Below are 23,283 nucleotides of genomic sequence, written 5' to 3' on the forward strand. Positions count from 1 at the left end.
AATATATATTTTAGTCTAGGAAAGAAATCACAAAATGAAAACACAAAAAGGAGAGGGAACTGGACAGCAATATCCTGGAGGAGGTGCTATCTGTTTTATAAAGAGCATGACCTTCAGGTGTGGTGAAGAGACTGATCTTGACAAGCCCCCAGACAGAAGAGAGAAAATATGACTAAAGAGTCCACTGCACGTTTGTGGGAGTAACTGCTGCTGATTTTAAATGATGCTTATGAAGAGACAGTCATAAACCTTTTCTTAAAAAATAGGTATATCTGCCAAAACCGGTTTGGCTCAGTGGATAGAGCGTCGGCCTGCAGACTGAAGGGTCCCAGGTTCGATTCCAGTCAAGGGCATGTGCCTTGGTTGCAGGCACATCCCCGGTGGGGGGTGTGCAAGAGGCAGCTGATCGATGATTCTCTCTCATCAATATTTCTAATTCTCTATCCCTCTCTCTTTCTCTCTGTAAAAAAAATCAATAAAATGTATTTATAAAAATAAAAAAGACAACCCCCCCTTAAAGAAAAATAGGTACATCTAATAACTTTAAAAACAGAGTGATAATTTACTTGTAAAAACAAAGGTAGCCCCAATGGGAGATTTAGAAAACAAGGGGTCTAAAATCCCCTTCTCCATAATCATTCTCCAGTATTAACACTCACCCTTCCTGTATCCTCTCCCCCCACCCCCCAATATCAAAGCAAAATAAAGCTTCACTGAATTAAAAATGGTGTATCTGTAATGCAAAGCTGTGCAAAATTAGAATCGAGTAAATCTCCTAGTACTACTCCCACACCTGGATTTTCACCTTCCCACCCCTTAGCTGAAATTCAAGCAGCAGCCACTCGATAGCTTTAGCGATCATTTCTGCAGCCAAGCAGGGACCTATGTGTGTGGTTATGTAACTGGCACAGTTCCTTCCCAGCAGCAATATCGCTAGACATGATTTCTGCATATAATCCCAGGACCAGTTCTCTCTGCTGAGTTCCCTGGCCCTCTGCGAATAGCCCACGGCACAGGTTGCATGGCAGGTGCTGACCACCAGGGGGCAGACCCTCAACGCAGGAGCTGCCAAGCAGTGGTGACACACCCGGAACCAGAAAGGGCAGACCAGAGAGGACAGAGCTGGATTCCTCGGGCCCCTCCATTCCACCTTCTGTTAAGTTGTTGCTGAGGCACTGTCGGCCCAGAATCTGGTTTATTCCACACTTGGGTCTGCGTTCCTCACCCTGTCCCATAGCAACTTTGCAGAGTGCCCTCTCTCACTCCGGGACCCCTCAGAGGATGTGGGAGAGCCGGTTTCAGTCTCATCTCCGCAGGACAGCCCGAGAGACCCCACCTTCCGGAGGGACCCCGCTCACTCTGCGGACGCCACCCCACGAGCAGCCGGCGGGGGAGTGACTCAGGGAGGTTGGCTCCAGGGCGTGTCTGCCAGTTTCACCTAGTCCCGCCCCACCGGCCACCACCCAAGACCGCCTGCATTAGCCCCTGCACCGGAGCCAGCGCCGCGACCCGGAACACTCAAGAGTGAGTTTTCTTTCTTTCTTTTCTTAAATATATTTTTTTATAGTTGATAGTATTACAGATATCTCCCATCCCTCTCCCTTTTCCCCTTCTCCTCCCTGCCCATTCCACCCACCCCAGGTTTTCACTACCCTATTGCCCATGTCCATGGGCTGTGCATATAAGCACAAAGTTCTTTGGTGTCTCTCTCCTCCTCGGCGCCTGAGTTTCCAATCGGAGCTCCGGCGAGAGCCAGAGCACCGCACACACTGCGGCCCTGGGTGGCAGGCGCATGCGCGGAACCTGCCTTCTAGCAGGGTGTCTTGTCTCTTCTCATCAGGTTTTTTTTCTTTTGTTTCGTTTCGCCGGTCGGAAGGTATTCACTATTTGTCTCAAAACACTTTTCTCTCGCCCCTTTGAACTTGTGAGTCAAGAATTTGACAAAGATGGGTGTATGTGCGTGCGCACTTTGGTCCATAGAGTTGGGGGTCAGCGTCGCAAGTTTATATTACTCATCTCCGGTGTTTTGTGTTTGTTTTGCCTGTAAAACGAGGGCTGACCAGATTAATGAAAGACTTCCCTTGTCGTCTCAGAGGCAGTGAACAGGATGTTGACCTCAGGCACCACACCTCTTTCCTGCCTTTCCCACTCCTGAATCCATAAGCTGGGATCACGCCCCACACCCTCCAGGCAGGAGATATCTGTCTTTGTGAATTTATTGTCCAAGGAGCAATACTGATAAAGAGGTGGTAAAAGAAAAAAAGAAAAAAGAAAGAAAGAAAAATCCCTGGCCTGTGTGTTCAATGGTTAGCGCCTCCATCCACACCACGGAAGGGTCTTGGATTCCCAGTCAAGGGCACATAACTGGTTGCAGGGGCATGTGCAGGAGGTACCCAATCAATGTGTTTCACATTGATGTTTCTCTCTCTCTCTCTCCTCCCTCTCCTTTCCTTCCTAAAAATCAGTGGGGAAAATATCCTTAGGTGAGAACAGCAACAACGACAAAAAAACACCCTGGAATTTTATAGGAGGTAGAAGTCAAGCCAAACTGAGATCTCATGGAGAACCAACATAGCCGGAAAAGAAAGTGCAGAAAACAATGGAGCGTCCAGGCCCTGGAGACCTGAAAACCCAGAGTGAGGCACTCAACTTGTGCCATATGGACAGTGCATGAAAGTGGAGGGCTCTTACTAGGGAGAGATATCTGTAGGATGGCTGGAGAAAGATGTAGATAGACATACATCCTGGGAAGGAAACCAATTTGGTCCTGTCTAGATACATATGAATGTAAACTAAAGGGAATGACGTGAAGGAAGGTGAAGGAATGAGGTGGAAACAGAAGGGAGGAAGGCGGCAAATGCAGCAGAGGGCTTTGGTATCTGTCTTAGATGCTTCCCCAGAGCAAAGCTTGGCAGAACTTGAGTACAGGTAGTTTATTTGGGAAGTGAGCCCAGAACCCAGAGTGAGGATGTGGGGAGGAGGAGACAAGGAAGTGGGAAAGGTGGTGAAGGATGAGGCATGTCGCTGAGCTCTTTTCCACTGTGGGCAGCCAGAGATCAGTTCCTCTGAGGACCCTTTAAGGACTCTAGGATGCATCTCAGGCAGCCACTGAAATTAGAATGGGTGAACAGGACATGGCACCAGCACCTAAGCATCTCCTACAAGACCCTTGTTACTTGGGGAAGAACCAAAGGGAAGCAAAGGGACAGAAACATTTTCTTAGTGCCCACTGTGGACCCAGCCCAGGACAAGGTGTTTCTGCATGTATTGTCTTAATCTTCAAAAACAACCTCTAAGAGAGGTATGATTTTTTTTCTATAAATGGGGAAACTGAGGCTTAACTACAATAATTTATCCAAGAGGAGCTGTTTTGAGGTGGATAATGAGCTTACTTTTAGGAGCAGTGTATTTTAAAAGAGCTCCAGAAATTACAGAATGCTACCTAAATGGAGGTGGTGATCTCTCCAGTTAGGATAAATTGGAGGCATTTCTAACTCATTTAGTCAAAGAAGCTGTCAGAACAAATGCAGTTTCTGAAAGGTCACCTGACCTTTTTGTCCAGGGACATGAAATACTAAGTCACCAGTTGCATTGATCTACCAGGCCCCGCAGAATCAGCCCCTGCCCACTCTGCTCAGGTCCTGCTCCTCCCTGCCCGGTTCTCTGCAGCCACCCTGTCACTTCTCTTTGTGGGACTGCTCTTCTCCTGCAGCACCCTGTCAGGTCTCAACTTATATGTCACATTTCAGCTTTAATGTCACTTTTTCATAAATGCCTTCCTGTCACTGAGTCTAAAGCACTTTTCCAGTCATTCGATGACATCACTATGTTTTCTTTTCATTATAACACTTATTAATTGCTGCATTTTATCGATCTTTTGGTCTAACAATTTATGGTCCTTCCCCTTCTAAAATACTAGGTTCAGAAAAGTGGGGACCTTGTCTGACTTGTTCCATGCTGCGCCACCAGTGCTGGCACACAGTGGGAACGCAAGAAATGGTTCTCATCTGAATGTATTCAGTCCTTCTTGTGTTCATCCACTGCTTCACTTATTCTGATCACACTGTCTTTGCTTTTCTCTGCAGACGCTGAGTGATCATGGCAACAACTCCCACAGTGGCTTTCGAGGCCCTTCTGAATGGAGTGACAAGCTGGGATGTCCCTGAAGATCCCATCCCGTGTGAACTGCTTCTCATTGGAGAGGCTGCCTTCCCAGTGATGCTGAATAAGAAGGGCCAGGTCCTCGTCGCTGCATCCTCCTATGGCCGAGGCCGCCTGGTGGTGGTGTCCCATGAGGGCTACCTGCTGGATGCCGGCTTAGCTCCATTTCTCCTCAACGCAGTGAACTGGCTCCGTCCCTCTCCTGGGGCTCCTGTGAGAGTGCACACCTCCCTAGAACCACTAGTTACCATCTTGCGGGGTTCTGGGATTGAGGCCCAGGTTCGGCCAGATCCAGGAGACCCCCAAGGGGTCTTCTGCATCAATGCCTACAATGAAACCCTGACTGCAGAACTGGTCCAGTTTATGAAACGTGGTGGGGGCTTGCTCATTGGGGGTCAGGCCTGGTACTGGGCCAGTCAGCACGGTTGTGACAAGGTGCTATCCAGGTTCCCTGGGAACCTGGTGACCAGTGTGGCCGGAGTGTACTTCACCGACACCTATGGGGACAAAGGCCCATTCAAAGTCTCTAAGAAGGTGCCCAAGATCCCACTCCAGGTGAGGTGAGTAATATGTCCCATCAGGGAGTCTTCCCCCAATGATCCTATTGAAATAAGGACTAACTTTCCATTCCCTTTGCCACAGTGTCTCCATTATTCCCTAAAGATCATGATCACAATCTGCAACTACCCCACCTGTGTAGTTCCGAGTGCCTGTCTAGCCAACCTGAATAGAAAACTCCATGAATGCAGTAATGTTATCAGTGCCTGATGGGTGCAAGAGAGAAACAATTATTTTAGTAGATTATAAAAATTGATGAATAAAATATATAAATGACTACCCATCCAAAATCATAACAAGAGAAAGTGTAGCCTAGAATACTAGTGTGAACCATGCAGGCAGCCTCATGTTATGCAATGTACTGCCAGGGGAGCTGAGAGTCAGAAGTGTCCAGCCTCAACCAAAAACAGCTGGAACTGACCAACCCCATCAACTCAAAAAGTCCAATAGGCCTTTATATTGAACCCAGGTTCTCAAGATTACACTCAGACCAATAGCTTATTACCCTTATACCTTATGAAACCTACAAGGTCTGTAACATATTAGAAGCTGCTCATCTAAAAGTAAATGCATACTAATAGCTTAGGCTTATGCATCTCATGAAGATTACGTGTTATCTCATTCGCTCTGAGGTTTTTCAGTGAACTTTCCCACAGACAAATCCTGGATAGAGGCTCCTGAACTGACCTAGCAGGTTTGCTGACATCAGATTTCTGCTGAAGGCACAGAAATGCCTTAAGGGAGTTGCTCTGTCTTCCCAAGGGAGGAACTGGCTCCAAAATACAACAGAAGATCCTATTACTTATCCTACCCCCAGTGCAAGAGCTGACTGCACACCTGGATTATATACCTGAGGAGGACACTGCAGTTACTTTTGTAATGCAAAACCAGGTCCAAAGGCACTTGCTGCTTCAATGCCAAACCACAGAATAATCTGGAGAAAAGATTACACTCAGACCAATAGCTTATTACCCTTATACCTTATGAAACCTACAAGGTCTGTAACATATTAGGAGCTGCTCATCTAAAAGTAAATGCATACTAATAGCTTAGGCTTATGCATCTCATGAAGATTACGTGTTATCTCATTCGCTTCTCACCACAGTCCCCTAGAGTGTGAGGTCTTTGCCTAAGGACCACCAAGCTTGTAAGCAGCACAGTTCTGTTTTCATATTCAAGATACATAAATGTAGAGTTTCCGTGTAAAGACTATGTAAAAAGAGGCTAGATCCAGGAATTGCCCTCTCCACCAAATCTGATCAAATGAATGAAAAATACAAAGTAAGCAGCTGAAATTGGAGGTTTGGTGCTGATGCCTGTGGTGCTGAGCACTGGCCAGTGGAGAGATGGCTGGCTGATGTGTTACTCAGTATACAGCATCTCCTAACACCATCCCCACACCAGATGCACAATGAAAAGCTAACAAAAATTTGAAACCAAAAATTCAAGAATGATCATCAATGCCTTCTCATTTTGTAGGGGAATGAACAATTTTGGGGGGCGGGGAGTAAGTGGATATTTAAGAAGAAACAACCCTTAGGTATAAAAGCAGTGAAATGATTGGAAGATTTGGTGGAGGCAGAAGGAATGCCCACTTTCAAGCATGGTGGTGGGTTGAACCCCACAAGTTTATTCCATCCCTGGTTGGGTGGAGTAGACCTAAGCTTTAGGTTCCCAATGAGTGGAGGGACTAATCCCCAGCAAGGACAGCAGTTGGCCCCACCTGGCCTTTGTCTTTTAGTATATGAGCCTCAGGTGATAAGAAGGTGAAAAGAAGCAATATATAGACCTCAATACAATCTGAGAAGGTGGATAGATATGTGTACAGAAACAAACTGGTTCTGAGTGACTTAGAACATCACAGAAAATTCACCCACACTGTATCAGGACATACAGAAGACCTGCCTATGCCAGTTGTGAAAAACAATCCATATACAACAGAACCTATCACACCTGGAAGAAAAAGGTGACCCCATGAACAGAAGCAGATTTTCTGAGAATGCTTCAAGAAAGCCATAAAAGTTCTAAAAAAAACCCAAAAAACAAACAAAACAAAAAAACATTTCCTATTTAATAAAAGAGCCTGACCTTGTCCTTTTTCGAATATCTGCATGGTGGACTAACTCATCATCTACAACTCTGGGCTAAAATGTTGCTTTATGTGCAGCCCATCCTGATCACCTTGTGTAAATTTCAAAATTGTGCCAGGCACTGTCTTAAGCATTTAATATGGAATGACTTATTGAGTACTGGCAACACTGAGAGGGTGAGTCCTTTTTTCCAGAAGAGGAAATTGAAGCACACTCATAAGAAGTAGTGCAGCTCAGATGGCTCATCTCACCTGCTACATGTTAATTTTCCATAATTACATCTCCCAAACCCCCTCGTGTCTATGGCATGCCTTATTGTCTATAGATAGTGTCTCCCCACCAGACCCAGAATTAGGTGGTGTTGGAATCAGAGACATAAAAGATGTGTCCTGACCCCTGAGCAACTTTCTGATGGTGTCACTGTTTTTAAAAGTAGGTCCAAGAGCCCTAGCTGGTTTGGCTCAGTGGATAGAGTGTCAGCCTGTGGATTGAGAGGTCCTGAGTTTGAGTCTGATCAAGGGGACATGCCGGGTTGCAGGCTCAATCCCCAATAGGGGGGCATGCAGGAGGCAGCTGATCAATGATTCTCTCTCATTGATGTTTCTCTCTCTCCCTCTCCCTTCCTCTCTAAAATCAATTAAAAAATATTTTTTTTTTAAAGTAGGTCCAAGAATGTTAGGAAACATCCAGACCAGTGTTATGTATTACCTACTTCTAAAGTGTTTGATGAGGATCAATTTTCAGAATTGTTACTAGTAGGTTCCAGAGCTGGTGGAACAAAGTACCACAAACTGGGTGCTTAAATAACAGAAATATATTATCTCAGAGTTGGAGGCTACAAATCTGAGACCAAGGCACTGGTAAAGTTGTTTCCTTCTGAGGCCTGCAGGGGGAACCTGTTCTGGTAGTGTGCTGGCCTTCTCTGGCCTTCCTTGGCTTGTAGAAGCATCACCCTGATCTCCACTTTCATATTCACCTGCCACTCTCCCTGTCTGTTTTTTTGTGGCCAAATGTCCCCTTTTAATAAGGCCATCAGTCCTATTAGATTAGGGGTCACTGTACTCTAATATGACTTTATCCTAATTTAGCTAATTACCTTTTCAATTATCTTATTTCCAAATAAGGTCACATTCTGAGGTACTTGGGTTAGGGCTTCACATATAAATTTTGGAGGGACACGAAATCAACCCATAGCAATGACCATTAGGTATGAAGGTTCCTGTTTATCAGCTATAAAGTCCTATTTATATAATCAGATTCTGGGGCTATTTATGTATTTGAAATAATCACTGACATGTTGAAGACTTGCTATGTATCAAGCAGTGTATTTGCCAATTTAGGAATGTTCTCTCTATTTAATAAGCCCAGAAACCAATGAGCAAATGGCAACTCTGAGAGGGGAAGTAATTTTCACAGGGTCATCAGGCTGTTGGGTCAAGGAAGGAAGAAGGATCCTACCTTGCCCACTAGAACCAGGGCCCACCAGTGACCTGCTCAGCTGGATAAGTAACAGTAAGTCATTTTTATAAACATATGAGTGTAAACCCTCAGGTTAGCAATTTTATTAACGATGGCTCTCCATATTGAAGGTTTTCTATCATTAGGTGAAATTTTAGGAGGTGCTTTTCAGAAGATTCTGGGAGAACAGTTAAGAATGGAAGCCAAGTCTACAAGCTATGTCTTTAAAAAAAAAATACTAAAATTTTATTGGCAATACATCTCTTAATAAGATATAATGGGAGAAAATAGTGTCTTTTTTAAAAAAATTCTTTATTGTTTAAACTATTACATACAAATTCTTTTTCCCCCATTGACCTCTCCCTGCTCATCCCCCCCACCCCAGCACATGCCCTCACTTCACCTATTGACTGTGTCCATGGGTTATGCTTATATGCATGCATACAAGTCCTTTGGTTGATCTGTTCCCACCAACTCCCCGCCTCCTTCCCCCTGAGGTTGAAATACCACATGATCACACTGATATCTATTTATATATAAAACCCTAAGTGACTGGAACGACTAGTTGCTATGACACACACTGTGGGGAGGGGGCTCCAGCTGGCCCTGGCCCTGATCACCCCCCTCCAACCCAGTGAGACTGGCTGGCTGGCCAACCTCCCGCTGCCGCCTCCCCCCAGCCAGCCTGGCCCTGATGGGCCCCGATTGAGACAGGGCTGGCCAGACCCCACCCATGCATGAATTCATGCACCAGGCCTCTAGTGTGGAATATAATCAACAACATAAACTGATGAACTAAAATAGATCCAGAGACATAGAAGCATCGTACAAGCTAAGTCTTATATCTCAATGGCATTACTTTCTAAAATAAGTCTAGAATCTGTATAAGTAGAAAAAGCTACAGGTAAAACTGTAGCTATTGGTTGAGCATTGTCCTGTGCGCCGAAAGGTCACTGGTTTGATTCCCAGTTAGGGAACTTATCCAGGTTGCAGGTTCGGTCCTAGTCAGGGTGTTTACAGGAGGAAGCCAATCGATGTCTCACATCAATGTTTCTCTCTCCCTCTCCCTTCCTCTCTCAAATCAATAAAAACATATTTTTATTAAAAAAAACAAAAACTGATGCCTGAACCTGTATGACATTTGCCATGTTAGTTTGAAAGTCAGATGCTAAAACTAAGATATAGTCCTTGTTTTCATGCTAAGAAGAAATTAAGGAGAAACTTTACAAGAGATACTTTTTCAATAATGTGTGTTACTCAAATGAATAAACTATTTTTGAACATTTGATTTTTATTATGAGACAAAGTTTTATAAAGATAGTTCAAATCACCTATAATCCCAATAGTCAAGATGCTTACTGAAGACATGCTGATAAATGTGCTTTAAATCTTATTTCTGTATCTGGCTTTGTTTTTTATTCATTTTTGCTTTGTTTTGTGTTTGTTGTTTTATTGGTTTTTGCAAGATTTGGCTTATCTAGTGCACAGTAACTTTTAATCTAGTTAAAAATTTTTTCACAAAAAAACACTTTCTGCTATCTAATTATTATCATAATAAGTACATAGTATGCTATCTAGGGTTACCATAACTTATTTAACCAGTTTCCTGTTGTTTGGCATTAGAGTATCTACAAATTGGGGTTTTGTTTTTGTTTTTGTATTTTAAGAAAGAAAAATTCTGGAATACAAAACCTCTTCTGAATTCATTACATTTTGATCATTTTTCAATTAAAAGTAATAAGTACATCACCAGATTTAAGTGAGAATAAAAAAAGAGAGAGAGAGACTGTGCATTTGTATAATTTTTCAAGTATAATGTTAAACAATATACTTATAATGTGTTCCTAGCACAAGGTGAGGGTACATTGATGTTTTTTACAGCTCCACCTTTGCAGAAAATTAGCTCTGAGATATGTGTAAGTAGGACTACTTTCTCAGAAATAATAGAACATTTCTTTTAATTTAATTCAGTCATATGCTTAACAACTTGAAAATATAGGGAATTTAAGCCAGATTAGTCCACCTTCACTTGACTGACATGGTAAGAGTTCATTTGGAGAATGTGGGCTTTAAGATGTGCAAATAAGGCCACTACCTCACTCTTCGATATTTCATCAAATCTAGGATAACATGGATTATAAGAGGCACCATTATTTTTATGAGTCACTGAGAAAGAACAAACAATGACAATTAAACAATGATATGCCACCGATTGTTAAGAGGTGAAAAAATATGCCTTAAATGTGAAAAAAATAAATGGTTATGTACTAAAATCCTAAATGTTATCAGTAAGAATAAGGAGTTTGGCATGAACTTTGTAATATTTGTACCCACACATTGATTTCTCTATGTAGTGAACTCATTTCAGTGGTTCATTGACTGACTGTGACCCCTGTGTCACTTTCCAGGTGTGGGGAGGACCTCAGGCAGGACCAGCACCAGCTTCTGGAAGGGATCTCAGAGCTGGACATCAAGACAGGAGGAATCCCCTCGCAGCTGCTGGTGCACGGGTCCCTGGCCTTCCCTCTGGGGTTAGATGCCTCACTCGGCTGCTTCCTGGCCTCTGCCCGCTATGGCCAGGGCCGGGTGGTCCTGGCTGCCCATGAGGGCATGCTCTGTACTCCCAAGATGGGGCCCTTTTTGCTCAATGCTGTATGCTGGCTGTCCAGAGGCCAGAAAGGCAAAATTGGGGTGAACAAAAGTCTAAAGAACCTGTGTGCCCTACTGTCAGAGCTTGGCCTGGAATGCAGTCTGGAGCCCCATCTGACAAGTGGCTTGGCTGTCTACTGCTGTACGGCTTACAGTGACAGTCAGGCTAAGCAGCTACAGGAGTTTGTGGCTGAGGGAGGGGGTTTGCTGATTGGGGGCCAGGCCTGGTGGTGGGCCTCCCAGAACCCAGGGCACTCCACGTTAGCTGGTTTCCCTGGTAACATCATCCTTAACTGCTTCGGTCTTAGCATCCTACCTCAGTCTCTCAACCCAGGGTGTTTCCCCGTCCCCACCCCCCAGATGCGGAGCTACCACTTCCGCAAGGCCCTATCAGAATTCCAGGCTGCCCTGAACCAGGAGGGTAGGAACTTGGAAAAGAGCTGGCTGGCAAAACTGCGAGGTGATGGGGCCGCCTTCCTGCAGATCCCTGCTGAGGGGGTCCCTGCGTACATGTCTATGCACCGACTTATAAGGAAAATGCTGCAGTTGTCCGGCCTCCCAGCTGTGAGCCGGAAAAACCCAGTGGCCAGTGATTCCCTTGAGGCTGCAGTGCTCTGCCTAGCTACTGAGCTGGTACATTCTGGGACTGACTGCTCCAAGCTCATGCAGTGTTGGGGAACCAGGACCTGCCACTCCAGCTTGGACCCTTCAGTACACCCCATTGCTGTGGACATCGATGGAAACAACCCAGGTATGGAGCTAGAGGAGAGTGCTGGGAGCTTTGCAGGACCCAGGGAAGGTTGGGTTAGCAGGTGCTAAAGCCCAGGAAGGCAGCTCTATTCTCTACCAACTACTTTCAGGAAGAGGGGTTGGGGGTCTTTTTCGAGTTTAGAAGGGATGAGAGCAAGAAACAAGGGTGAGTTAAGTAAGGTATGCAGAGAGGGCCTGCACCTGTGGAAGGGGCTGTGATGCTCCAGCAGGGAAAAGAACTCAGCCTTTCTTATGGCTTTTCTCAGGCAATGGTGAGTGCTGGGTGAGTACTGGACTCTACGTCCTAAATGGACAAAATGCAGAAGTCTCGCTGTCTGAAGCTGTGGCCTCTACCGGCCTGAAGGTAAGGCCAGAACATCCACTGCCCACATCCCAAAACCGCAGGATGGGATGCTTCATTCTCATCCAGCTCATGGCAGACGCCAGAGTACTAACAGCAGATCCAGCACTCAGGCCTAAGCCATGATTTCCACCCATGCTGATGTTTGCCTCCCAATAGGAATGTGGAGAGACACCAAGTGTGAGAGAAACCACTGCATATTCACAAGCGCAATTTCCCCTGGCACACTGCCTTCCCTGGTTTTGCCTCTTTACCTTGACACATAAAGGGTATATTTAATCTAGTCTGGTCTCTCACTACACTCAGAATTTAAACTCCTCCTGAAGGTCACTTCCTTCCACAGCTAGGGTCTCTTTTTTATCAAGCTCCTTTCTGGAACTCACATAAAACATAAGAAAAGCAAGTCCAGGACTCCTAAGAGAGAAGTACTCAGTCCTTCAGACCTGGGGGTTCAGCGGGGAAAGAGCCTGACAAAGGAGAGAAACTCAGGCCTCCCCTTCAGGCCAGATCCTGCTGCCTGTGGTCACACCTCCTGCATGTATACAGGATGCCTCACACTCATCCTCAGCATCAAACTCAACACACTGGTTTGGGACCCAGTAGAAGGCATGTAGGACCTAGTCATAATCAGCCTCAGGAGCTGTTCTAATCCCTGGAAAAGTGACTCTATGTGCTTCAGTCCATGTCACTTTTAAAGTGCTAAAATATCATAGGTTTCCGTGCATAGCTCAGAGAAAAGGGAAGCCGGAGTTTGTCTAATTTTTTTTTCTATTACAATTAACAATGCAATATTAATTTTATATTAGTTTCATGAGTGTTGCATAGTGGTTAGACAATCATATACTTTATACATAGTATTCCCCTCAATAAGTCAAATTATTGACTTATTGAGGGGAATACTGGCACCATACATAGTTGTTATAATATTATTGACTATATTCCCTATGCTGTACTTGACATCCCAGTGACTACTTTATAACTACTGATTTGTACTTCTCACTCCCTTCAGCTATTTCATCCAGTCCCCCAAAACTCATCTCTTCTGGCAACCATCAATCTGTTCTCTGTATCTACGATTATGTTTCAATTTTGTTTGTTCATTATTTTGTTTAGATTCCACACATAAGTGAAATCAAATGGTGTTTGTCTTACTCTAATGCATTATACTTAGCATAATATCTTTTAGGCCCATCCATGCTATTGAAAATGGTAAGATTTCTTTTCTTTTTTTTTTTTATGGCTAAGTAATATTCTACTGTATATTATTACCACAGCTTTTTTTGTCCACTCTCCTATTAATGGGCATTTCGGCTGCTCTCATGTTTCAACAACTGTAAATAATGCTACAAAGAGCATAAGGATCATATATTTTTTTCAACTTAATGATCTGAATGTCTTCAGATACACACACACACACACACACACACACACACACACACACACACTAGAGGCCCAGTGCATGTAAATTCATGCACTGGATGGGGGGTCCCTCAGCCTGGTCTGCCCCCTCTCATACTCCGAGAGCCCTCAGTAGCAGAAGGCAACCCAGTGATCAGGGGAACGCGACACCCCATCACACCTCTGCTGCTACCACTGCCGGCATTGCAAGCCTTGGCCAACCATGGCTACTTGAGCCTTGGGCGACCCTGGGCAGCTGGGCAGCCACCATCTGAGGCTTGCCGGTGCCTTAGGCCAGCCCTGGGCTATTGGGGGCTTAGGCAACCGAGGGACTCTGGAGGCAGGTGTGAGGAGCGGCTGAGCCTGCCTGGGGGCAGGCCTGGCCTTGCTATGTGCCTGCCACCCCAGTGGGGCTGAGGGGACTAGGCGCTGCCATCTTGTGGCTGTGGGTACTGCCATTTTTTGAGGGCATGACAGTCAATTAGCATATTCCTCCTTATTGGCTGTGGCTGCCACCATCTTTGTAACAGGGTGAGGGTTAATTAGCATATTCCCTCTTTATTAGATAGGATATGTATTATATCTAATAAAAGAGTAATATGGAAATTGATCATCATTCTAATACACAGGATGGCTGCCCCCATATGGCCACAAGATGGCCACCACATGATGGCCAGCAGAGGGCAGTTGGGAGGAACCAGGCCTGCAAGGGAGGGCAGTTTTGGGTGATCAGGCTAGCAGGGGAGGGCAATTGTGAGGGACCAGGCCTGCAAGGGAGAGCAGTTAGGGGTGACCAGGCCTGCAGGGGAGGGCAGTTAGGGGTGACCAGGCCTGCAGGGAGGCAATCAGGCTGGCAGGGGTGTGGTAAGGGGGTGATCAGGCTGGCAGGCAGAAGCAGTTAGGGGCAATCAGAAAGGCACGCAGATAAGCAATTGGAAACCAGCAGTCCTGGATTGTGAGAGAGATGTCTGACTGACCATTTAGGGTTCCCAAATTGGAGAGGGTGCAGGCTGGGGTGAGGGACACTCCCCCCTCCCCCCCCCCCATGCATGAATTTCATGCACCGGGCCTCTAATATAAATATTTTTAAAGTTGAATAGTGAAATCACTGGGTCATAAGGCAGTTCCATGTTTAATTTTTTAAGAAAAATCCTTACTGTTTTCCACAGTGCCAGCACCAGTCTGAATTACCACTAACAGTGCACAAGGGTTCCCTTTCTCTACATCCTCATCATATTGTTTCTTGATATATTGATGAGAGCCATTATGACAGGTGTGAGTTGATATCTCACTGTGGTTTTAATTGGAATTTCTTTGATAATTAATGACACTGAGCATCTCTTCGTATGTCTTTTGGTCATCTGTATGTCCTCTTTGGATAAGTGTCTATTCAAGTCCTTTGCCCATTTTTTAATTGGATTATTTGTTTTTGCTGTTGAGTTGTATAAGTTCTTTATAACTTTTTTATATTAAGCCCTTATTGGATATATCATTGGCCTATATCTTCTCCCATTCAGTAGATTGTCTTTTTGTTTTGTTGATGGTTTCCCTTGTTGTGCAAAAAGCTTTTTCATTTGATGTAGTCCCATTTGTTTATTTTTCTTTTGTTTCCCTTGCCTTAGGAGATATAGCAGAAGAAATATTGCTATAAGTAATATCTGATATTTTAGTATGTTTTTTCCTAAGATTTTTATGGTTTCGAGTCTCATATTTAAGCTTTAATCTATTTTGAGTTTATTTTTATATGTGGTATTATGAGGTAGTCTAATACTACCTGGTTTCATATTTAGCTGTCCAATTTTCCCAACACCATTTATTAAATTGACTGTCTTTACTCCATTGTATGTTCTTGCCTCTTTTGCTGTGTAAATAGACATGGGTTTATTTCTGAGCTTTCTAATTTATCCCATTGATCTATGTGTATGTTTGTATGCCAGTACCATACTATGATTACTATGGCCTATAATATAGTTTGACCTTTTGCTGCATGATCAAGTGAGCCACACAGGCCGGGGCTAGTTTCTTGCTTTTCATCACTGAATATTTCATGCCAATCCCTTCTGGCTGGAAATGTTTCTTTTGAGAAATAACTGACAGCTATGGGAGCTCTCTTATAGGTAACTATTTATCTTTCTCTGCTTTTAAGATTCTCTGTTTTTAAACTCTGATTTTTACAGTCAGCTGTTATGTGGGCTACTCTTCCTACCCTGTTTCCCCGAAAATAAGACAGTGTCTTATATTAATTTTTTTCTCCCAAAGTTGCACTAGGTCTTATTTTCAGGGGATGTCTTATCTTTCCATGCGCTAGGTCTTATTTTCGGAGGATGTCTTATTTTCAGGGAAACACAGTAGCACTGGTGCTCTGGGCTTGGGAGCCCGAAGTTGAGTTGATACCCACGTTCTTCAGGGGGTACCTTTACAGCTGAGATATCCTTTAGTATTCTCTATTGCTGCACATGGCTGCGAGACCAGCCCTTTCTCCTCTCTATCCTTCCTATCAGTGTCCATGTGGATTCTGAAAATCCTTATTTATAAGACTTCTGTTCATGTAGTCTTTAGTTCATCATTCAGGTTGATCTGTATTTAGTTGTAATTTTGATTTGGTCCTGGGAGGAGATGAGTGTAACGTCTACCTACTCTGCTGCCATATTGGAGCTCTTGGAGTTTTTCTAATATTCTTTATGCACACAACCCCACACTCACACCACAGGGTCATAGTTCCTCTCACACATAGTGGAATCACTTCTCTAGGTACAGATTGGCTGCCACACCGATGACTTGAACAATGCCAGCAAGCTGTCTCGAGCCCCTGTGGTGTCTCACCGATGGTGTATGAACAAGACCAAACAGTCAGTCTCTTGCCTCTGGGGTGGCCTTTTATATGTCATCGTGCCCAAAGGCAGTAAACTGGGACCCAGGTCCTTCACTATTAAGAGTGCTGTGCCTGCCCCATACTACAAGCTGGGTAAGTGAACTGAACATTGAGGGAAGAGGGAGCTTTAAGGATGCTGTAGTAGTTTAGGGGCTGATTGCTAAGGAGAAGAGGGATAGGGATGGGTGGACAGAAGGAGGATGAACTGTTCAAGGTTGAAGTGGAGGCAGGAGAAATTGAATACTCTGTACCTGTGGAGACCAGAACCAAAGGAAGGATCTGGAAGCCTGCCCTTCCCTTCATAGGAGACCCACATAATAATCATTCATTATTTCAGTGTCTTCTTCCTAAGAGTTCAAGCTGTGTTTTTCAACTCAAGGGAAGTTGGGTAAGTGTTTGAGAGATCCTTGATATTTATTCCTGAAGGTAAGACATCCCAGGAGGAGTGGAGGAGCTGTATTCAGGAGAGCTTGGCTCCCTGGGGAGAGCTGGCAACAGACAACATCATCTTGACGGTGCCAACTGAAAACCTCCGGACCCTGGAGGACCCTGAGCCTTTGCTCTGCCTCTGGGATAAGATGATGCAGGCTATAGCCAGACTGGCAGCTCAGCCTTTCCCGTTCCACCGTCCAGAGAGGATTGTTGCTGATGTGCAAATCTCAGCGGGTAGGTGTCATAGGGAAGGATTCCTAGCCAGTGGACCATTTATTATTTTGCCTTTTTTAAATGTCCGATATGGTAAAGGCATCATTTTACTAATAAAAGTAAAAAGCCATAAAAGAGTGGACCTTGATGGGATGCAAAGATGTTACACGTGAGAAGGTAAATCATTTACATCTACAAGGTGAGATTTCACAAGATGGGTAGAACAATCTCGGGAAAAATGGTATTAGGACTTCACAGATGACACTAAGGGTTGTTTCAAGGAGAGGCTAAAATAGAAACATTTCCTTCCAGCATAGGTCAGAGTGGCAATGAAAAGAGGGAGAAGTTTATATTAAGTATTGAGTGGTTTAGAGGAGAGATGGAATCTAGAGAAAAAATAAGGAAGTCTGGTTCCAAGAGGAAAAAAATTCCTCTGGATTTCAATGTTATCTTTTAAAAATGACAAAATTCTCTCTGTTAAAGAGTATACACCTGGAAAGCAGTGGTTTACATAGGTAAAGAGATGATGCTATTCTAGCCCTGATGATCTCAAATTCAGACACAGGACATAATGTCACAGCCTTGCACTCACAGGAAACACACACAAATGAAGAAATAAATTATACCAAGAATGACTATATGAAGTACTGTATTTTCCGGCGTATAAGACGACCCCCTAATAATTTTTTTTTTTTTTTTTTTTTTTTACAGTTAAAATATAGGTTTAGGCCTATATTCGCTGTATAAGACTACCCCCCACTTCTGAGGCAACACCAGTTCTTTTTTTAATAGACCGCCTCTCTGACTCTGGCCAATCCAAGCAGGCTTTTTAGGCATGCAAATTATACATGTTCTATACCCGAAGCTACACTGTGTTCTAGTAAAAAGCCTGCTTGGATTGGCCAGGGTCAGAGAGGCAGTCTATTAAAAAAAGAACTGGTGTTGCCTTGGAAGTGGGGGGTAGTCTTATATAGCGAATATAGGCCTAAACCTATGTTTTAACTGTAAAATTAGGGGGTCGTCTTATAGTACGCCGGAAAATACGGTATATAGAAAAGCCATTTACTTTCGAATGAGGACAGAATTTCTGAAATTACTGGATGCAGACAGAATAGTAATGAAAAGTTACACAGTAGAAAGGAATAAAGGGAGATGGGTTTGGGTACTACACCTCATGCCTCATCTCTTTCTTTTTGGTTCCCAGGCTGGATGCATTCAGGGTACCCAATCATGTGCCACCTGGAGTCGGTACAGGAGCTCATCAATGAGACCAACATTAGAAGCAGCGGTCTGTGGGGACCCATCCATGAGCTGGGCCACAACCAGCAGCGGCGTGGGTGGGAGTTCCCCCCGCACACCACTGAGGCCACTTGCAACCTCTGGTCAGTCTATGTGCACGAGACAGTCCTGGGCATCCCCAGGGCTCAGGCCCACCCTGCTCTGAGACCTCCAGAACGAGAGAAGAGGATCAAAGAGCACCTGAGCAAGGGAGCCCCCCTGTGTAACTGGAATGTGTGGACAGCTCTGGAAACATACCTACAGGTACTGAGCCAAGATTCACCTGCCCAGACCCACCACCTCCCCTGGACATGAGAGATTGAGCCATATGGTGATGCTTCTCAGCTTATACATTCCTACCTGGAGAGAGTGACACCTGCCCCACTCACCTCCTATAATTTTGCAATCATAAGTAAGAGAAAATAAAAAGTGTTATGAAAAAATAAGTAGAGAAAAATGCAGCCTATTGGTATTTTGGCCAAAGGCAGAAATTCTGAGTTAGGCATTCTTGAGATTGAATCACACCTCTTCCATTCACTGGTTTTAACCTTGGTTGCCTAATAAGCACTCCAGAAATGGTCATTGTTTGCTTTGCTTTGTTTTACCTCACCTTAGTTTTATGGATCAAGTGAGTGTTATATTCCTTCATAGTAACAGTGGCATATGTGTCTGTGGGACAACTGCAAGAATGTATGGTAGGAGATCAGGCTGTTAAGAAGATTCTCAGACTTCTATCACCCCACTTGAACCCAAAATGTTTTAAGAATTAATAAATAAAAAACAAACCAACCAAGTGGAAGGGAGCCCAAAACCAGGTCTGCTTTATATGAAATTAACCCAAGTCCCTGTCTCTTTCCCCAGTCCTGCTTGGGCTTTTAATGGTTTGGAGTTGTCAAAGCTTTTCTTCATATCAGATCTCCTATGTTGTCCACCTCAACCCTATAGACAGGCACACTTTTTACAAAGGCACATGCTAAGTTGAGGAGTTTAAAGAGCCAATTCAGTATCATACATTTAAAGGATGTACCCAGAACTGCAAATCAGAAGTTAATGACGAGTCCCTCTTTTTTATTTCTTCTTTCACTCATTTACTAAAGAGTGGATGTCAATGAAATAACTTTGCATTGCATTCACTCTGTATTCTTACACAGCCACTTCAAGGGTCTACAAGGAAACAGACCTTAAATGATAGAAAGTTGCCATTGAAGTTGGAAGTTAAAAGCCTAATTCTTCCCTCCCCACATACCCACTCACCGTGGAGCAATGAGTATCATTTTGCAAAAGCTATGGGCACACTTATCATCTCGGAGTCTGAGCCTCTGCCTTAAGACAAGCAGACACCTGCTTCCTGTATCTGAGAGATTCCTGCTCACCATCACTTCTCCCACTCAGGCCTTATCTCATTATTCTATTCCAGAAGCCTCCTAAATTGTTCCAGCATCTTTCTTCTACCTCTACCACCCATTTTCCAAGCCAATCTTAATATTCCACATTTAACAATTTCCGAGTGTTCTCCTTTCCATACAGGATGGAGTGTAGAAGACCCTTTTTCAGCACCTCCAGCTCCAGCTCCAGTTTCCTCACCTCCATAATTACCCTCACTTGGGGAGTCTAGTATACCAGGCAACTTCCTGCTATGAGCATATATCACTGTTCCAGGTTTCTGTGCCTCCCCGTATTTCCTTCCTGCAGCCGCAATTTGTTTGAACATCCTGTCTATTACCTGTCAGATCACCTGTCAAAATTCAGCTCTTTTGCCCTCTTCTCCCCATATCATCCCAAATATGTAAAAGTGAAGGTTTCTCATCTCATAAGGATTCAAACCTGTCTAATGCCAAGGAAATCAGAATCTGGGGATCTAATTTTTTAATTAAAGATAATAATAATAATAATAATAATAATAATAATAACTGTCATTTATTGAGTATATACTCCTTGTCAGATATTAGATTCTCATGATGTCCCTACTGGATTCAGGAAGTATAGGTTTGTGGCCAGGAGATTGAATGAGCCAATGGGATTCTAATTATGTGCAAAGGTCAGGTGGAGAGACAGGGACATATAATAGGATGGAGCAAATAAATGATTAAGAGGCAATAATCACCATAAATGACATATTCTTTTAATATATATATATATATATATATATATATATATATATATATATATATATATATATATTTGTATTGATTTCAGAGAGAAAGGAAGGGGGAGAGATAGAATCCATGATGAGAATCATTGACCAGCTGCTTCCTGCACTACCCCTGCTGGAGATAAAGCCCACTACCCCGGGCATGTGCCCTGACCAGGAATAGACTGATTAGCTCACAGGTCGATGTTCAACCACTGAGCCACACCGGTAGGGCAGTAAAGGACATATTCTTGTGAACAAGCATGTTGCCGTTACTTTTAAAAACTTGATGTCTCATCCTGCCCCTTCTTTCTCTTCTCAGCTCCAGGAGGTCTTTGGGTGGGAGCCATTCACCCAACTCTTTGCTGAGTACCAGACCCTTCGCAGTATCCCCAAAGACAACACTGGCAAGATGAATCTGTGGGTGAGGAAGTTCTCTGAAAAAGTGCAAAAGAATCTGGCTCCATTCTTTCAGACCTGGGGCTGGCCCATCGAGAAGGAAGTGGCTGAGAGCCTGGCTTGTCTGCCATGGTGGGAAGAAAACCCCCTGCGAGTTCACATCCAGGAATAAAGTGTACAGAGTCGCTTGGGGACAGGAATGGCCACTGGCCAGCTCCAACACCCAGTACCTTGAGCCTGAATCCTATTTCCTTCCCTGTCTTCAGAAAGGCAGTGAAGCTCCAAAGCCAACTTTCTCAAGAAAATACTTTGGTACTTCTCTGTATTGTTTCTCTGCTCTTACTGTCACTTTCTCCGGGAGCTGTGCTTCACCATCCTAGTCCTCCAGTGGAAGAGTTTTCATCTTGGCATCTTGATTTCTATTTTTGACCAATAGTTACCATAATAATCTGATATCTCTCCCTCACTCCTGCCAGCCCTGAACAAGGATCTTAATTTCTTGTGCTCTGAGAACTTTTCTAATAGCAGGAGAGACCGGCTGTTATAGTGGAGAGAGCCTTTGACTCTATGGAAACCACTTCACCTCTCTGCTTCTGTGTTCTTTTTTCTTCTTTCAAAATAAAAGGTGATTTCATAAATGCTTACCTTTTAATGTTTGACCCAAAGCATATTCAATGTGTTTGTGCACCATAACATGAATCCATGTGTAAGGGTATCCTTAAGCTTTCTCCAGGCCCAGTTTTGTGTGGACAACCTGAAAACTAAATCTCACTTCTGAGTTGACCACCTTGAGGTTAGCATTCAGTCCTCACGTAAGAGACTGTAATGAATATCAGTGTCGCTCCTGCTGCATTGTCGAGATCCTAGCCCATCCTCTATCCTTTCTCCTGCCTCTGGACGGATTCTTGACTATAATCTAAACCTGTCATCAGAAAAGCTCAACTGAAACATTTTCTACCTTCCTCAAGTCCTCTTAAGTTCATGATTAAAGTGATGTGACCCTGTCTTTGCTCACTGAGGATTTGTCCTGGGGCAGACCTTGCTGGTTTCACATCGCTTTCCTCACAGTGAGTGGGCTCCATATAAGTCATGACAGTGAGAATACAAGCCAGTTTCCTACTGATGGTAAAGATAATATAGCAGATGGTAATCACAGCCTCTGCCTCTGGAATTCCATTATTCTGAAACCATATACTCTTATTGTTGTTTTTTAATTTTTATTCATTGATTGACTTTTAGAGAGAGAGAAAAAACATTAATTTGTTGTTCCACTTATTTATGCATTCATTGGTTGATTCTTATATGTGCCCTGAACAGGATCTAATCCACAACCTTGGTTTATCAGAAGGATGCTCTAACCAATTAAGCTACCCAGCCAGGACACATTCTTTATTTTAAAGAAACCTTTGCATAAAGAGGGGGAAATTTGTCATAAACAAAAAATATGGGTTTTTTTTTCCAGCTTTGGAAAGACAGGAATCTGATCAGAATGATCAATGGTTGTGTGTTTCCTCTTTTAAAGTCTCAATTTAATGACCTATGAATACTGTTTACCTGAAGTCATGCCTCTCATTATGCTTTATTTAATACCTCTTATCACATTTGAAATTAATGCTTGTTTAATGTGTTATTTCCTCACTAGGCTGTGCATTTCATGAAGACAGGGCTGAGCCTGCATTTCTCAAAGCCTGGCATATCAAAAGTTTTCCATAGGTATTTGTGTACTCAATAAAGGTATACAAGACTGATTAAGGATTCCTAACTCCTATCCCCACTAAATATCCTATAGAGTCCTATGACAATTACTGAAATTCAAAGAAATCTTCCCATTAATCTAGAAGGAAGTTTCTTATAACTTTAATCTCTGCTCCACTTTTACTTTTTTTTTTTTTTTTTTTCTTTTTTTTTTTTATCACAGACCTGGCTACATAAAAATTTTGATCATTTTGGTTGACAGATTGAATGAAAGGAAACTTTCCTTTAGTTTTCTCCCCACCCCATTTATATATTAAAGATTCAGTGCCAGAGGCTAATTCCAGCATGTCATAAATGCAAGAAGTTTCATCAAAAGGTTGATGGAACCTTTTGGATTGCCTGCTGGAAATGGCTAGTGGCATTTCCCCACACCTAAAGATGTGCACAGATAATTGCTTGCTGCAAGGCATCTGAGGGCATTTCAACCTACATGTTATTGCCTCCTACTGGCCAAAAACCTGAACAGCCGTAGGCAGTTCCCCCTATCTGACAGTAGATTCTGTATACTAAACCTTGCCTTTGATGTGTATATCTACCTTGCCTTAGGATAATTTGTGTTAATAAAGAGCTAGGGGTCCGGAGACTGAGGAGAACTTGGTTTCTTTATCTAAGTCTTTCCTAGCTCCCCAAAATGCCTTCCAAAATTATGTTTTGTCTCTGGACTCTTAATTAACTTACAACAGCCTCCTTTTCAGATTCCTGAACCCTTCAAGATGCTGGATTAAGACCCCCGGCAATTCATTACTTTCAAGAATGTTTTTAGAAAAATTTTTGCAGG

At 43.5% G+C, this 23,283-nt stretch overlaps 1 protein-coding gene across 1 annotated transcript; it reads left to right on the plus strand.

Annotated features, from left to right (window-relative positions):
• Positions 1 to 1,089: 1,089 nt before the first annotated feature.
• LOC311629003 (TRPM8 channel-associated factor 2-like) lies at positions 1,090 to 21,390 on the plus strand. The gene is made up of 8 exons (XM_084896722.1): positions 1,090 to 1,524; positions 4,086 to 4,721; positions 10,676 to 11,667; positions 11,933 to 12,030; positions 16,177 to 16,390; positions 16,724 to 16,963; positions 18,147 to 18,484; positions 20,674 to 21,390. Exons 2-8 carry the CDS (start codon positions 4,099 to 4,101, stop codon positions 20,920 to 20,922), a joined length of 2,754 nt encoding a protein of 917 aa, XP_084752848.1. The 5' UTR covers positions 1,090 to 1,524; positions 4,086 to 4,098; the 3' UTR covers positions 20,923 to 21,390.
• The last annotated feature ends 1,893 nt before the right edge of the window (positions 21,391 to 23,283 follow it).

The sequence above is a fragment of the Pipistrellus hanaki genome (genome assembly GCF_964339955.1).
Source record: "Pipistrellus hanaki genome assembly, chromosome: 10".
In the NCBI taxonomy this organism is placed as follows: Eukaryota; Metazoa; Chordata; class Mammalia; order Chiroptera; family Vespertilionidae; genus Pipistrellus; species Pipistrellus hanaki.

What these genes read in the sequence shown, in the direction of transcription:
- LOC311629003 (XM_084896722.1), top strand. Translation starts at nt 4,099, where the DNA reads ATGGCAACAACTCCCACAGTGGCTTTCGAGGCCCTTCTGAATGGAGTG. An exon ending in TGGCCTCTACCGGCCTGAAG is followed by an intron (nt 12,031 to 16,176) that starts GTAAGGCCAGAA and finishes TCACTTCTCTAG; the next exon opens with GTACAGATTGGCTGCCACAC. An exon ending in CTCTGGAAACATACCTACAG is followed by an intron (nt 18,485 to 20,673) that starts GTACTGAGCCAA and finishes TTCTCTTCTCAG; the next exon opens with CTCCAGGAGGTCTTTGGGTG.